Consider the following 15247-nt stretch of genomic DNA (forward strand, 5'->3'; position numbering starts at 1 on the left):
TAACATTCTACAGCGGTCTCGTTTCACAATGGGAGGTCTACATGTGAAAGTAATTGATTTTCCCATCATTCACCCGCACCTCTGGCAGAGCGTATTACAAGGTTTGACAGGACGAGTCTGGTCACACAAACACAGTAATTTACTATTATTAATCTGACATTACTTTTGTGAGCACGGCAACCACATAGAAACCATGAGTAGCTGACTCTATTTATGTAAAGTGCTGGAGTGCTTTATATTTATACCAAATTAGTGCATTGTGATGATTGTAGTTGTAATGTCATTTAAGGCAATGATTAAATCCCTTTGTTGGTTTTGTGATAATGGTTTGATGACAGCTCTTGCTTCATTAAACCTTTGTAATTGGAAATACAGTCATATGGTGCCAACTGCTGTATTTATTTTTTGTGCAGTGATATGGAGTCAGAGAGTCGTAGAGTCTTGTAGCGTGGAAACAGGCCCCTCGGCCCAATTTGCCCACACCGGCCAACGTCCCATCTACACTCGCCCCACCCACCTGCCTGCGTTTGGCCCATATCCCTCTGAACCTGTCCTCTGCAATGTACCCGTCCGAATGTTTCTCAAACTCTGTCGCAGTACCTGCTTAAACGTTGCGACTGCACTTGCTGTATACACGGGACATCGCTGTTGGCAAACATTAATGTTGCATCTGAGAAGGCTGTAAAGAGTCAAGTGTGTTTTATTGTCATGTGTCCCAGATAGAACAATGACATTCTTACTTGCAGCAGCACAACATAGAAACATAGAAAATAGATGCAGGAGGAGGCCATTTGGCCTTTTGAGCCAGCACCGCGATTCACTGTGATCATGGCTGATCGTTCACAATCAATAACCCGTGCCTGCCTTCTCCCCTTATCCCTTGATTCCACTAGCCCCGAGAGCTCTATCTAACTCTCTCTTAATTTCATCCAGTGAATTGGCCTCCACTGCCCTCTGTGACAGAGAATTCCTTTAAATATGTAAACATAATACACTGTAAACAATATAATGAACGAGAAGAAAAGTTCAGTATATGTACACATATATATATATATATATATATATATATGTGTGTGTGTGTGTGTGGGTGTGTGTGTGTCGGTGTGTGTGTGTGTATGTATGTGTGTGCCTGTGTGTGTATATGTGTGTGTGCATATATGTGTGTGTTTATGTGTGTGTATATATGTGTGTGTGTGTGTGTGTGTGTGTGTGTGTCTGTGTGTGTCTGTGTGTGTATATGTGTGTGTGCATATATGTGTGTGTTTATATGTGTATATATGTGTGTGTGTGTGTGTGTGTGTATGTATGTGTGTGCCTGTGTGTGTATATGTGTGTGTGCATATATGTGTGTGTTTATATGTGTATGTGTGTGTGTGTGTGTGTGTGTGTGTGTGTGTGTGTGTGTGTGTGTGTGTGTGTGTGTGTGTGTGTGTGCCTGTGTGTGTATATGTGTGTGTGCATATATGTGTGTGTTTATATGTGTGTGTGTGTGTGTGTGTGTGTGTGTGTGTGTGTGTGTGTGTGTGTGTGTGTGTGTGTGTGTGTGTGTGTGTGTGCATGTGTGTGCGCGCGCATATATATGGTGTGTCCATAAATTTGGGTATCAACTTGTGACATGGGTTGGCCAAATTTGAAAGATATTAAATTATAACAAAATACCATAGCATCAAAAAAATGGGCCCATCTATGATCCTTTTGAGCTAATTTTGATCAGATTCTACCAACATTTGACCAACATGTAATACTTTCAAAATTTGAAGGAAAATAAACCAAGAAAATAAATTATTTATAATTTTAAAAAATATATATATTTTAAATATACATTCATGAGAAAAAATATAGAAACCTTTCATCGATTTTGATGTTAATTTCCTAGAAATTTGCCTGGAACCAAAAACATCTGTGTGGACAGGAGCATACTTTCAACGATACATGGTGTTATCTAGAACCCAATAACTTCCGATTCCCTTCGCCACAGTGCACGTACTTTACTACAATGTAGCAACAAGCAATGAAAGTTGATCCAGCCTACTCCACCTCGCCTAGACCCGATAGTTGGGTGCAAATACAACAGGAGATTGTGGCTAGCTGGTTAACACATGTAAACTAATACTTATGGTTTATACATCGGGCGACACAGTGGCACAGTTGCTGCCTTACTCTGCCAGAGACCTGGGTTCGATCCTGAACACGGGTGCTGTCCGTACGGAGTTTGCACGTTCTCCCCGTGACCTGTGTGGGTTTACCCCGGGTGCTCCGGTTTCCTCCCACGCTCCAAAGACGTGCAGGTTTGTCGGTTAATGGGCTTCGGTATAATTGTAAATTGTCCCAAGTGTGTTTAAGAAGGAACTGCAGATGCTGGAAAATCGAAGGTAGACAAAAAAGCTGGAGAAACTCAGCGGGTGCAGCAGCATCTATGGAGAGAAGGAAATAGGCAACGTTTCTCCAGCTTTTTTGTGTCCCAAGTGTGTGTAGGGTAGTGTTAATGTGCGGGGATTGCTGGTCGGCGCGGACCCGGTGAGCCGAAGGGCCTGTTACAGCTCTGTGTCTCTAAACTAAGCCGAACTAATCAGCCAAATGGGAGCAATTAAGTTCAGTGGTTGGACTTGGCAACTTTTAAATAAGGAAAATGTGAATCTATGAAATATTAATTCTATCAAATGCCTCCAAAATTACTGGAGTCAACCTTTATATACCCTGCCAACCTTTCTCTCATTTTCAGTGTCCTTTGGGTCTCAGACCCATGAGGGATGGCTCTGGGTGCTTTGACTACACCAAAGGAATTGATTGTTCTGATGGATTTAATGGAGGCTGTGAACAGCTTTGCTTACAGCAGACGGTGGCCTTAACGGAAGACCCCTTGTCTACCAACATCCTCATGTTCTGTGGGTAAGTGAAGTTTGTTACCTCAGTCAATGGTTCAATAGATATTTATTGTCACATATGCAATTAAACATTACACAGTGACATTCATTTTGCATATAATAATGCATGTTTGGCACCATTTATCAGGCAGCTGATATTAGGCAAATGAACCATCCTACCACAACCAGAGAGCATCCTACCACGACTATCAACCTCATTGGAGAGCCTCGAACTATCCCTGATCAGACTTTGCGCTAAAAGTTATTCCCTTATCATGTATCTATACACTGTTAATGGCTCGATTGTAATCACGTATTGTCTTTCCGCTGACTGGTTAGCACTAATCTCCATATGTTATCCATATCCTTCGATTTCTAGCATATCCATGCTGCTATACCAGAGCCTTTTAAATGTGTTACATTAAGTCCATGTGTGAGCAATATAGAATCTTCTTCAAGAGCTATGCTGTACTGCTACCTTCCTCTTTGGTGGCCCTTGGACTATCCTTGATTGGACTTGACTTTACCTTGCACTAAACATTATTCCCTTATCATGTATCTATACACTGTAAATGGGTTGATTGTAATCACGTATTGGCTTTCTGCTGACTGGTTACCATGCAAGAAATGTGTTTGACTGTATCTCGGTACAGGTGACAATAAACTAAACTACAATTAAACTAATCCCCTCTTCCTGGTCAGTCACTATTAAAAACTTTGACATAATTTTTATTCATTAAATGCAAACATGCACACTGATGCAACAGATTTTCAGCTCTCCGCTCTGCTCGATGGATGCCAGGTGTGGGTTAAAGATTCAAGTTCGTAACCAATTCCCCAAGTTACCTGTATGATATGCTATACTGACTACAGAGCCTTGTCTATTTAATGGCATTTTCAACCCCTAAACCCCTATTTGTAACCCCTAAACTTCAGTCTTATCGCTATCTGGATAGCACACACCTCAAAAACTTTTCACTGAACCTCAATACACATGACAATAATAAAATAAACCAAACTAAATCAGATGAGATTAGAGTAGTCCTTATGACGTCATTCGATTAATAACAAAATACATAAAAACAAGATCCAGATTCACTGTATCAACAAGGTGCCAGTTTTATTGGAGGTTTCAGCTGTCTGAATACAGATCGCTCTTTAGAGATTTCAAAGGATTTAATGACAAAGATTTATTATGTAAATAATCGGGGAACGAAAGCAATTAATCGCCATTTGAAATACTGCACGTTAAATAAGACGGAGTGTTTCTTATCTACTGTCAGTGTGGTGATATTTTGATTTTACCTCTAGGTGCATGTTAATAGAGTTTTTAATAAAGTTTTCCAATTTCAGCTCATTTCAAAGTGAGTCAATGGAGTGCAAAGAAGATACAGAAAAAAATAGTGTTTGTTTAAAATGCATAGTTACTGCTCGAAACTGGTTATGCAGCTTACAATGTTGTAACATTAATAGAATTTTGAGATTATATTATTCTTTCCAACCGGATTAGAAGGAAAGCCTGCCTTTACTTATCATATTAGTAATGGAGTCTTGATAACAAATGTGTGCATTTGTATTACTGAGGTGTAAAAACATGTAAAGGCGACTCGTGCAAAATAGAAATGATTGAGTTTGGGCACTTTTTAATTCCGTCAGGTATTGTTCTTGCTGTCACCAACTTCTTATCGAATGTTGAACATTCTGTCCTCCTGTGATTCATTTTATTTGTGAGCAAATTTCAATATTCGCAAGGACATTATTCACAATGTCTCCCCTGGGTGATAGATATACTGCTTCATGTTCTCAGCTGCACAGCCAAAGGGGCTTGGCTTCAGACGTGAGACTTTAGAGATACGGCACAAAAACAGGCCCCTCGGCCCACCAAGTCCGCGGAGACCATCAATCATCCCGCACAGTAACACTAACACTAACCTACACACACTAGGGCCTATTTACAATTTTTGCCAAAGCCAATTGGCTGACAAACCTGAACGTCTTTGGAGCGTGGGAGGAAACCGGGGCACCTGGAGAAAACCCACGCGGTCCTAGTGAGAATGTATCAACTCCAAACTACAAACTGCAAGCACCCGTAGTCAGGATCGAACCCTGTTCGGTGAGGCAGCAATTCTGATGGAGTTTGTAGGTTCTCTGGGTTTTCTCCGAGTGCTCCGGTTTCCTCCCACACTCCAAAGACGTACAGGTTTGTTGGTTAATTGGCTTAGGTAAAAATTGTGGAATTGGTCCTAGTGTGTGTAGGATAGTGTCAATGTGCGGGGATCAGTGGTCGGAGCGGACTCGATGAACCAAAGCGCTGGTTTTCCGCGCTGTATCTCTAAACCAAACTAAAGTATTGGCCACATAAGAGAGGTGTTGAACCCGAGAGTTGTCTGTTACACCAACTGGCAGCAATTATATATTAAAAAATGTACGTTAGGATCTGTAAATATTCCAAATCGTAAAACAGCCTGTGATGGTGATTTTCCACATTGATGGATCTTTGAGAGGTTCCTTCTCTTCTGAGTGCTGTGTCTGATTGGCGAACTTCTCTCTCTCTCTCTGTCTCTCTCTCTGCTGGCAGCTGTGTGGAGGAGTACAGGTTGGCATCCGACAGCAAGTCCTGCCTGCTCCTCTCGGAGTCGTGTGATGGTGCCAAGTGCCAGAAGCTCGATGCCAAACTCAACGACACGCTCTTTGTGGAAATGCTGCACGGCTACAACAACAAGTCTCAGCAGGTCAATCAGGGTCAGGTCTTCCAGATGACCTTTCGGTGAGTCAAGCACGTGTTTAGAAATGACCTTATTGGTTTTGATTCATACCTTTACATTGCATGTTGGTATCTCCTGTAAATGGGGATAGGAAATCCCATTATGATCATTGAAGGCCCATGTGACAACCAATAAAGATTTAGTTCCTTCCGACACGATGTTTTAGTTTAGTTTACTTCAGAGATACAGTGCAGAAAAAGCCCTTCGGCCCACCGAGTCTGCACCAACCAACGATGCCCGCACATTAGTGTTAGCGGAGTTAAGGGATATGGAGAGAAGGCAGGAACAGGCTACTGATTGTGGATGATCAGCCATGATCACATTGAATGGCGGTGCTGGCACGAAAGGCCGAATGGCCTACTCCTGCACCTATTGTCTATGGTCTATTAACACTACCCTACACAATTTACAATTGTCCCTAGTGTGTGCGGGGATCGCTGGTTGGTGCGGACTCGGTGGGGTGTAGGGCCTATTTCTGCGCTGGATCTCTGAACTAAGCTAAACTAAACTAAACACTGTCCTCAACTATGGACTGTCTTTGCTTGCACTAAGGAGTTCAGGGATGTTTCTGCGGCAGTATTGTGGTTATTAACTAATTATTTTTTTTGTTTATTATATATTATCTATGAGTGCTCTGTTTACGAGCCAATAATGGTGCCACAAGGAAGACTCCCATTGTTCAGGAGTCAATGCAGATGACAATTAAAGTTTTGAGTGTCTAACCCTTAACTCTTAAATAAGCATGCAACCTGTCCCCCATCGACGAACTGTACACTGCAAGGGCCAGGAAGCGAGCAGATAAGACAATCTCTTACCCCTCTCACCCTGGCCACAAACTCTTTGAAGCCCTTCCCTCTGGAAGGCGACTCCGGACTGTCAAAGCCGCCAGCCAGCCAGCAGTAGCTCAACAGCCGAAAGTCTGTAGCCTCCTTTTGCTCTGGTATCTTATTTCATTCTTCACATGTTTAAATTATAATGTTTTATTTTTAATTGTCTACTGTATATCGTGTTGTTGCTTGCGAGCAAAGCAGCAAGGCAAACTCCTTGTATGTATACATACTTGGCTATTAACATTTATTCAATTCAATTCAATTCAATTCAATTGACACCAACACAGTGGTATTTGGTGGCAGGGTGGCACAAAGACATTCAGTTCCCTAAGCCTGTGACCAATCTGCTCCTCCAGCAGCTCCTCATGTAAATACGCTCCTAAAGTTTAACCCCCCTAGTCTAGTTCAGTAAAAACACTGACTCAAGCACTGGACCAACTCATCTTTATTTTTCGAACAAACACAAATTCCCCTATACGATAACTAACCATCGCTGGTTCGATCCTTATCTCTGCCTGGCCAAGCCCTTCAGATCTCGTGCAAGCAGACAACGCCGAAAAGATCACGCAGTCCCAAGCGCCCTTCCAGAAGATCGACACCGATCTAAAATGGGGACTACCTTTTATAGGTCCACGAATCTTGAGGGGCTGAACTACACAGGGGTGGTTCTCCTTACAATCCAATCATACATATCAATTACATCAATCCATTATTGACAGTTCCCCAACCCAATTACAGAGAGTCTTAAACAATGTTTCTTATAGAAGCTTCTGGAAGGAAGTCAGGTTAACTGAATAATGCGACATTTACCCTGGAACACAAAACAATTCTGCCATGGCTTAACACTCTGGCCAATCAACAAACAGCAGGGTAACTGTCTTGCAATATTATTTACAATATTTACAATCCTTTTGCAGTAATCCAAACAAACTCATGCATTTATAATACCTTGGAGTTCCTCTGCAAGATTCTCATATATACCAACAATTGCAAAGATACTTGGACCTTCCTTATCTGATATACTGATCTGGGACCTAGACTTCCCGGCATCAGCTAGCAGCCTGTGGCTTTTTACACAGAAAGGGCTAACAGGCCTTGTAAATGCATGAATCCTCTACTTTATTTTGGCTCTATTTTAGCCAGGATTTACACTCATAACACAAAATTAAAGGAAGTTATTTTAGAAACGAAGTGAGAAGAAATTTCTTTAGACAGAGGGTGGTGAATCTGTGGAATTCTTTGCCACAGACGGCAGTGGAGGCCAAGTCAGTGGATATTTTTAAGGCAGAGATAGACTGATTCTTGATTAGTGTGGTTGTCAGGGGTTAGGGGAGGAAGGCAGGAGAATGGGGTTAGGAGGGAGAGATGGATCATCCATGATTGAGTGACGGACTGAGTGTCCTAATTCTATCACTTATGACAAAATAAAACCAAAAATATTGGGAATGCTCAACGGGTCGGGCTGCATTTGTGGGAAGAGAAACGATGATGCCTCAGGTTGAATGTTTAAGAAGGTACTGCAGATGCTGGAAAATCGAAGGTAGGCAAAAATGCTGGAGAAACCCAGCGGGAGTGGCAGCATCTATGGAGCTGAGTTTCTCCATGCCTCAGGTTGAAGATCCTTTGGCAGAATGGGAAAGGAGAGAAAAGAAGTTTGTTAAACTGCAGGGAGACTGCCAGTAAACCTGAGGTGACTGTGGTGATAATCTGTAAACAAATATAGGGTCCGCACGATGGCGCAGCGGTAGAGTGGCTGCCTTACAGCGACAGAGACCCGGGTTCGATCCTCTCTTCGGGTGCTGTCTGTACGGAGTTTGTACGTTCTCCACCTGGCCGTGTGGGTTTTCCCCGGGTTCTTCGGTTTCCTTCCACTCTCCAAAGACGTACAGGTTTGTAGGTTAATTGGCTTTGATAAAATTGTAAACTGTGGGTAGTGTGTGCTGGTGTAATGGGGATCGCTGGTCGACACGGACTCGGTGGGCCGAAGGGCCTGTTTCCGCGCTGTATCTCTAAACTACACTGAACTAAATGGTATGGTCAGTGAGTGCATGGGAGCAGCTAGAGATTGAGATCACAAACACAAGAACATGGACAAAAGAAGGCTCAGTGGGATAGCTCGATTGTAATTGAGTACAGACACAAAAAGCTGGAGTAACTCAGCGGGACAGGCAGCATCTCTGGAGAGAAGGAATGGGTGACGTTTCGGGTCGAGACCCTTCTTCAGAGATTGTGATCGTGTTGTTGTCTTTCCGCTGGCTGGTCAGCAGGCGCAACAAAGGCTTTCCACTGTTCCTCGGTGCACGTGACAATACACTAAACTGAAACTGAAATGAAGTGAAAATTGTTGAAGGAGCATTCGAAAATTCAGCCCCTCTTTGGCATCTTCAAAGCGCGCTGGGGCCGACCTCTTGCGTTTACGCCAAAAGAATAATGAGGTGTCAACCATTACGCCGGCCCGAGGGAGAATGTGTGGTGAAATTAATGCTGATGTAACTTCGAAGTAACGGGCCGTGCGGCGAATGTATCTGGCGAATTATTGGTCACGTATATGAAATCAGTAGCAGTCACAATTGAGATGCTCTGTTTACTGCTGTTTTAAACGGGGAGTCAGATGATGTTAAGATATCACGTCATGAATATAAATCAACCTCAGCATGATAAATGGGCCAGTGTGTGTGAAGTTATTGGATTAGACATTGCAATTCCAAAGATGTGATTAGAAAAAAAATATGCCCGTTGCTCTTTGCAGTTGTGTTGTAAATACCTGTCCATGATTACAGCATTTACTTGCGGATAGGAGCATATGCTTTGCATCCTTGTAAAATGCCTTCGGAAAATGCGAGGCACCATGGCTCAGAGGTAGAGTTGCTGCCTCACATCGCCAGAGACCTGGGTTCGATCCCGACATCGGGTGCTGTCATAGAGTCATAGAGTGATACAGCGTGGAAACACGAGTTTGTACGTTCTCCCCGTGACCGCGTGGGTTTTCTCCGATACGCTCCTGTTTCCTCCCACATCCCAAAGACGTGCGGGTTTGTACGTCAATTGGCCCCTCTGTGAATTGCCCCTTGGTGTGTAGGGAGTGGATATGAAAATGGAATAGCAGAGCCAGTGTGGACTGGTGATCGGTGGTCGGCGCGGACTCGGTGGGCCGAAGGGCTTGTTTCTCTAAAATAAAATAAAGAAAACCAGTGCTCACAGCTGGTATTGGCACAAAGGAAATAAGAAGTGAAAATGCATTACAGTTTCATTATTTTGTTTGAACTGAGATGTTTTGTGTTGTTCCTTGTGCTGTGGGAGAGGCCATTTCGAGGATGTGTGAGTTGTTATGTTGGAGGCGTAGGAAGTGGATATGAAAATGGGATAACATGAAACGTGTGTGAATCGGAGATCGATGGTTGGTGTAGACTCGGTTGGCCAAACGGCCTGTTTCCATGCTATATCTCTAAATGGACCCAAACTAAAGATAGACACAAAATGCTGGGGTAGCTCAGCGGGTCAGGCAGCATCTCTGGAGAGAAGGGATAGGTGAGGTTTTCGGGTCGAGACCCTTCTTCAGACTGAGAGTCAGGGAGGGGCAAACGGGAGGTATGGGAAGGTACAGGACAAAGCAGAGCCTGCATTTTCCTGACATTTTCCTGATCCATTGTGGCTGCGGATAGCCAAGGGATACAAGCGGTGAGATTAGCAAGAGGACCAGGGTTGGGGCGGGATGGAGAGAGAGAGAGGGAATGCAATGGTTACTTGAAGATAGAGAATTCAATATTCATGTCGCTTGGTTACAAACCTGCCCAAGCAAAATTTGAGATGCTGTTCCTCCAATTTCCCTATGTACTCAATCTGACAGTGAACTAAACTAAGTGTGGTTGAGCACTTCAGTTACTAAGGTATGAACCAAGTGATGATATCACACGTTGTATCTCTGGGGAACTAAAATCTAAATTTACAGAGCTACCTGATCTCAAATCAGCTGAGATGCCCAAGAGAAGCAGGTTTAGTTTACAGATCAAGATACAGAGCGGAAACAGGCCCTTCGGCCCCCCCGAGCCCGCGCCGACCAGCGATCACTGCACACTAACACTATCCCACACACTAGAGATAATTTACAATTATACCAAGACACTTAGCCTACAAACCTGTACGTCTTAGGAGTGTGGGAGGAAACCGGAGATCCCGGAGAAAACCCACGCACATCATGGGGAGAACGTACAAACTCCATACATACAAGCACCCGTAGTCAGGATTGAGCCCGGGTCCCTGGCGCTGCGAGGCAGCAACTCTACCATTGTACCACCATGACGCCCAGGCGTGTAGGTGATTTCCCATTCCTGTATCCTCGGTTGATTCTGCCATTTGAGATGTACCATGGAACATTGACGGCTTCCAAGAATCTCCTAACCTGATTATTAAACTGATCAATGAATCTCAGGGAAGAGCAACAAGCTGTAAGATCAAGTTCTACACAAGAGGCAGTGGCATGTGTGAATAAGGGTTTAATTATGAAATCTCTTCCCCGAGTGAAATTGCATTTGCATTTGTACTTTAATTGGATTCAGATCTACATAAGATGTTAAATTGCCGTCTGTGGGAAAAGATCACAGAGAGGCACTAAACATTAGATCTGTCGGAGAACGGACACAGGAAGACAGGGTGGTGCAGCAGTCGGGTTGCTGCCTGAAGGGTCTGTCCCACGAGAATGCGACCTGCATGTGGCAAGCGCGACCAAACCGGAAGCAGGGGCCGCGCGGAGGTCGAGTGAGTGACGTGAAGTTCGAGCAAAGTCCGCGGGAAGTTCGCGCGTGACGTACGGCGGTAAGACGCTGCGTACTGCGTCGAGACGCTGCGTATGCCCGTCGAGGCGGTGCGTACAGCGTCGAGGCGACTGTGGGCCGGCGGGCCGTTGCCGCGCGGAATTTTTGAACACGGTCAGTTTTTCGGAGCCCCGCGCGATGTCGGGACCAGCTCCGCACAACTCCATACAGCTCCGGCGATCGAAGTGGGACTGGCCCCGCGAGGCCGTACGGCTCAAGCGATCACGTTAGGTCGCGCTTGCCGCATGGAGTCGCATGCTCGTGGGACAGGCCCTTTACAGCGCCAGAGACCCGAGTTCCAGCCTGACTACGGGTGCTGTCTGTATGGAATTTAGGTCTACGTTCTCGCTGTGACCTGTGTGGGTTTTCTCCTGGCTCTCAGGTTTCCTCTCACACTCCAAAGACGTGCGGGTTTGCAGGTTAATTGGCTTCAGTAAACATTGTAAATTGTGTGTAGGATAGCATTAGCGAATGGCCTGTTTCCACGCAGTATCTGTAAACTAAACTAAACTAAACACACAGTCTTGTTCTTCTTTCCTGCATTATTCCATCTTCCTGTGATTCTCTGCTCTTCCCCTCAACTCCTTTCCAATTTCCATCAAAATTCACTAGGTAAAGTATCCTTCAGGTGCCACGGTCCCACCAGCAATCCCCGCACACTGACACCATCCTGCACGCACTAGGGACAATTCGCAACCGTTACCGAATCTAATGAATCTACAAATTTGGAATGTGGGAGGAAACCGTTGCACCCGGGTAAAACCCACGCAGTCAAGGGGAGAACGTGCAAACTCCGCACAGACAGCATTCATAGTCAGGATCAAACCCGGGTCCCTGGCACTGCAAGGCAGCAACTCTACCGCTGCGCCACCGTGCCACCCCTAAATGTTCGTATAGAACTTGGATCAAGTGTTTGTATACTATGTAATCTAATTTCAAGGAAAAATGGTTTACATGTACATCTAATAGTTACCTTCTGATGAAAACAAGAAAATGTGTGGGAAGGAACTGCAGATGCTGGTTTACACCGAAGATAGACACAAAATGCTGGAGTAACACTGCGGGTCAGGCAGCATCTCTGGAGAAAAAGAGGGTCTCAACCCAAAACCTCACACATTCCTTCCATCCAGAGACACCGCCTGGCCCGCTGAGTTACTCCAGCATTTTGTGCCAATCTTCGATGAAAACAGCAATCTCCAACTTAAATGCCTGTTGGTGAAATAGCCCAGGGAAGCGAAGAGTGACGTCGCATTTTCAAATAAAGAAAATGAAAACCCCACAGCAAAGCTGGCTGCGCGCAGGTAATTTACCCAGCGGGGAAATACATCCCATCTGGATGTGAGAGAAAGGAGCATTTCTACAGCAATAAATCTGATGTAATCAACACAGCGAAGGCAGTAATAATTGTTCACTTTCCCATTAGCCATGGTTCATTTCTGAAGCCACTGGAATTACCACCGGCATCTAATAACGTTGCCTCTCAGTCTAATTATCTTGCCGGCTCTTATAGCTGTGTGCTCCCTCCAAGAGCCTGTGATATCGGAATTTATTAAAGGGATTAAAGGAGGCGGAACGATCACAGTTACATTTTAGGTCTGAAGCCAATTATTTTATTGTTTATTTGTTACCAGCCAGACCATCTCACCTTCCTGTCCCTAACTCCTCCACTCCAACTCTGGGGTGGCACGATGGCACAGCAGTGGAGTTGCTGCCCTACAGCGCCAGAGACCCGGGTTCGATCCTGACTACGGGCACTGTCTGTACGGAGTTTGCACGTTCTCCCCGTGACCTGCGTGGGTTTTGTCCGGGAGCTCCGGTTTCTGCCCACGCTCAAAAGACGTGCAGGTCTGCAGGTAAAATTGTAAATTGTCCCTAGTCTAGTGTTAGTGCGTGCAGGGATCGCTGGTCGCCGCGGACTCGGTGGTCCGAAGGGCCTGTTTCCCTGCTGTATCTCTAAACTAAACTAAACTCTGAGAAAATAAACCTGTAAAGCGTCACTGCCTTAAAGTATCTGTAAGAGAATCCTGGGACTTCATCAGGTCCTGTGAAGTTGCTGTCAGCTTCTTAGACAGACCATTAAGGTGATGACCGAACCCCAAGGTCTGTAGCAAATGAAGACTCCACTTCAGTGCATTATCTAAGGCTGCATGCATCAGGCTGATGCCCACCAACAGCATCGCTGGCAGGCCCAGAACTTTTATTTTTACATCTCTGGAGAGAGGAATAGGTGACATTTCAGATTGAATACCTTCTTCAGGCTGAGAGACTGGGGAGAGGGAAACTAGAGGTAAACATACAATACAATACAATAAGTGCACGTGAAATGAAGTGACATTTGGAGGTAGACAAAAATGCTGGAGAAACTCAGCGGGTGAGGCAGCATCTACGGAGCGAAGGAATAGGTGACGTTTCGGGCCGAGACGTCGCCTATTTCCTTCGCTCCATAGATGCCGCCTCACCCGCTGAGTTTCTCCAGCATTTTTGTCTACCTTCGATTTTCCAGCATCTGCAGTTCCTTCTTAAACATTTTGATGAACATTTGGAGGTGCTTTTGTATACGCCATCAGAAAGAGTTAAGTTTCTTCAGATAATTGGAAATAAATGAACAACTTGAAATCGACAAGTGACGTGAATTTTCACAGCCATTTTTTAGGAAAAAGAGGTCAGTTGAATCTCTAGAGAATGAAAATAAGTGGCTAAATGCAGCTGTTTCCTCTATCCCTTCTGGATTCATGGATCACTTAATGGGAAATAAAGTGTATGAGCTCCACAGGCAAAGGACTCCATGATCATTTTTAAAGAAATACTGTATTTCTTCTCCAAAATTTGACCTACTCTCCACATTTCAAGCCACTTAATATTTAGTTTAGTTTAGTTTAGAGACACAGCACGGAACCAGGCCCTTCAGCCCGCCGAGCCCGCGCCGACCAGCGATCCCCGCACACTAGCTCTATCCTACATGCACTGGGGACAATTTACAATTTTACCAAAGCCAATTACCCAAGTCTTTGGAGTGTGGGAGGAAACCGAAGATCCCGGTGAAAACCCACGCAGGTCACGGGGAGAACGTACAAACTCCGTACAGACAGTACCCGTAGTCAAGATCGAAACCGGGTCTCAGGCGCTGTGAGGCAGCAACTTTACCGCCGCTCCACCGCGCCTGATATAATTGTTCAATATCATGCTGTTGCACAGATGTGCAGTGTAATCAGTGATTCCTATGCCAGTTGGGTAATATAATGACAGATAGGATGTTACGCTGATTGCAAAAACTGCAGTTTTGTTTGGCACACAATTAAAAAAAGAACTAATTGTATTAAATTCAGCTGAATTGCTGAAGTAGGTTTTGTAATTCAGGGTGACTTTAGGTTGCTTGTTTCATTGTTCCTCTGCGACTGCCTCCCTCAAGCCTTTATCTTGTGTTGTTCCTTCTTCTCTAAAGCCACGTTTGGACACCAGTCGACTCGTGAATTGTCTTGCTGAACTAATTTGCAATCCCTGCTTGGTGTTGTTTTCTGAAAACTGCCAAGAGTGAAGCTGGACACAATGAATGAATGAATGAATGAATAAGTTTATTGGCCAAGTATGTACACATACAAGGAATTTGCCTTGGTGCTCCGCCTGCAAGTAACAACACGACATACAGTAAACAATTGAGAATAAAACATAAAACACAAAAGCATTCTTGCTTTCTCCCCATATCCCTTGATTCTGTTAGCCCTAAGAGCTCTATCTAAAGGGGCTGTCCCACTGTACGAGCTGATTCAAGAGTTCTCCCAAGTTTCCCCTGATTCGAACTCGGAGAATTACGGTAATAGCTGCTCGTAGGTACTCAGAGCTCTCGTGGACATTTTTCAACATGTTGAAAAATCTTCACGAGCTTACCGCGTTTCCCGAGTACCTGCCGTTAGCGTTACGAGCCGCTAAGAGACGTCCCGAGCTCCGATGTACCCGCTACGTACATTCTACTTACTTAC

The 15247-nt window shown here is 44.6% G+C and overlaps 1 protein-coding gene across 8 annotated transcripts in view; it reads left to right on the forward strand.

The window, feature by feature from the left end:
• Positions 1-15247, forward strand: part of astn2 (astrotactin 2) — an 823694-nt gene that overhangs the window by 389525 nt on the left and 418922 nt on the right. For all 8 annotated transcript variants that reach the window (XM_033048879.1, XM_033048880.1, XM_033048881.1 and 5 more), the window contains 2 exons: positions 2723-2889; positions 5443-5631. In XM_033048879.1, the coding sequence (XP_032904770.1) occupies positions 2723-2889; positions 5443-5631 (356 nt within the window). The remainder of the gene's footprint in view (positions 1-2722; positions 2890-5442; positions 5632-15247) is intronic.

Source organism: Amblyraja radiata, chromosome 32 (assembly GCF_010909765.2).
Source record: "Amblyraja radiata isolate CabotCenter1 chromosome 32, sAmbRad1.1.pri, whole genome shotgun sequence".
NCBI lineage: Eukaryota > Metazoa > Chordata > Chondrichthyes > Rajiformes > Rajidae > Amblyraja > Amblyraja radiata.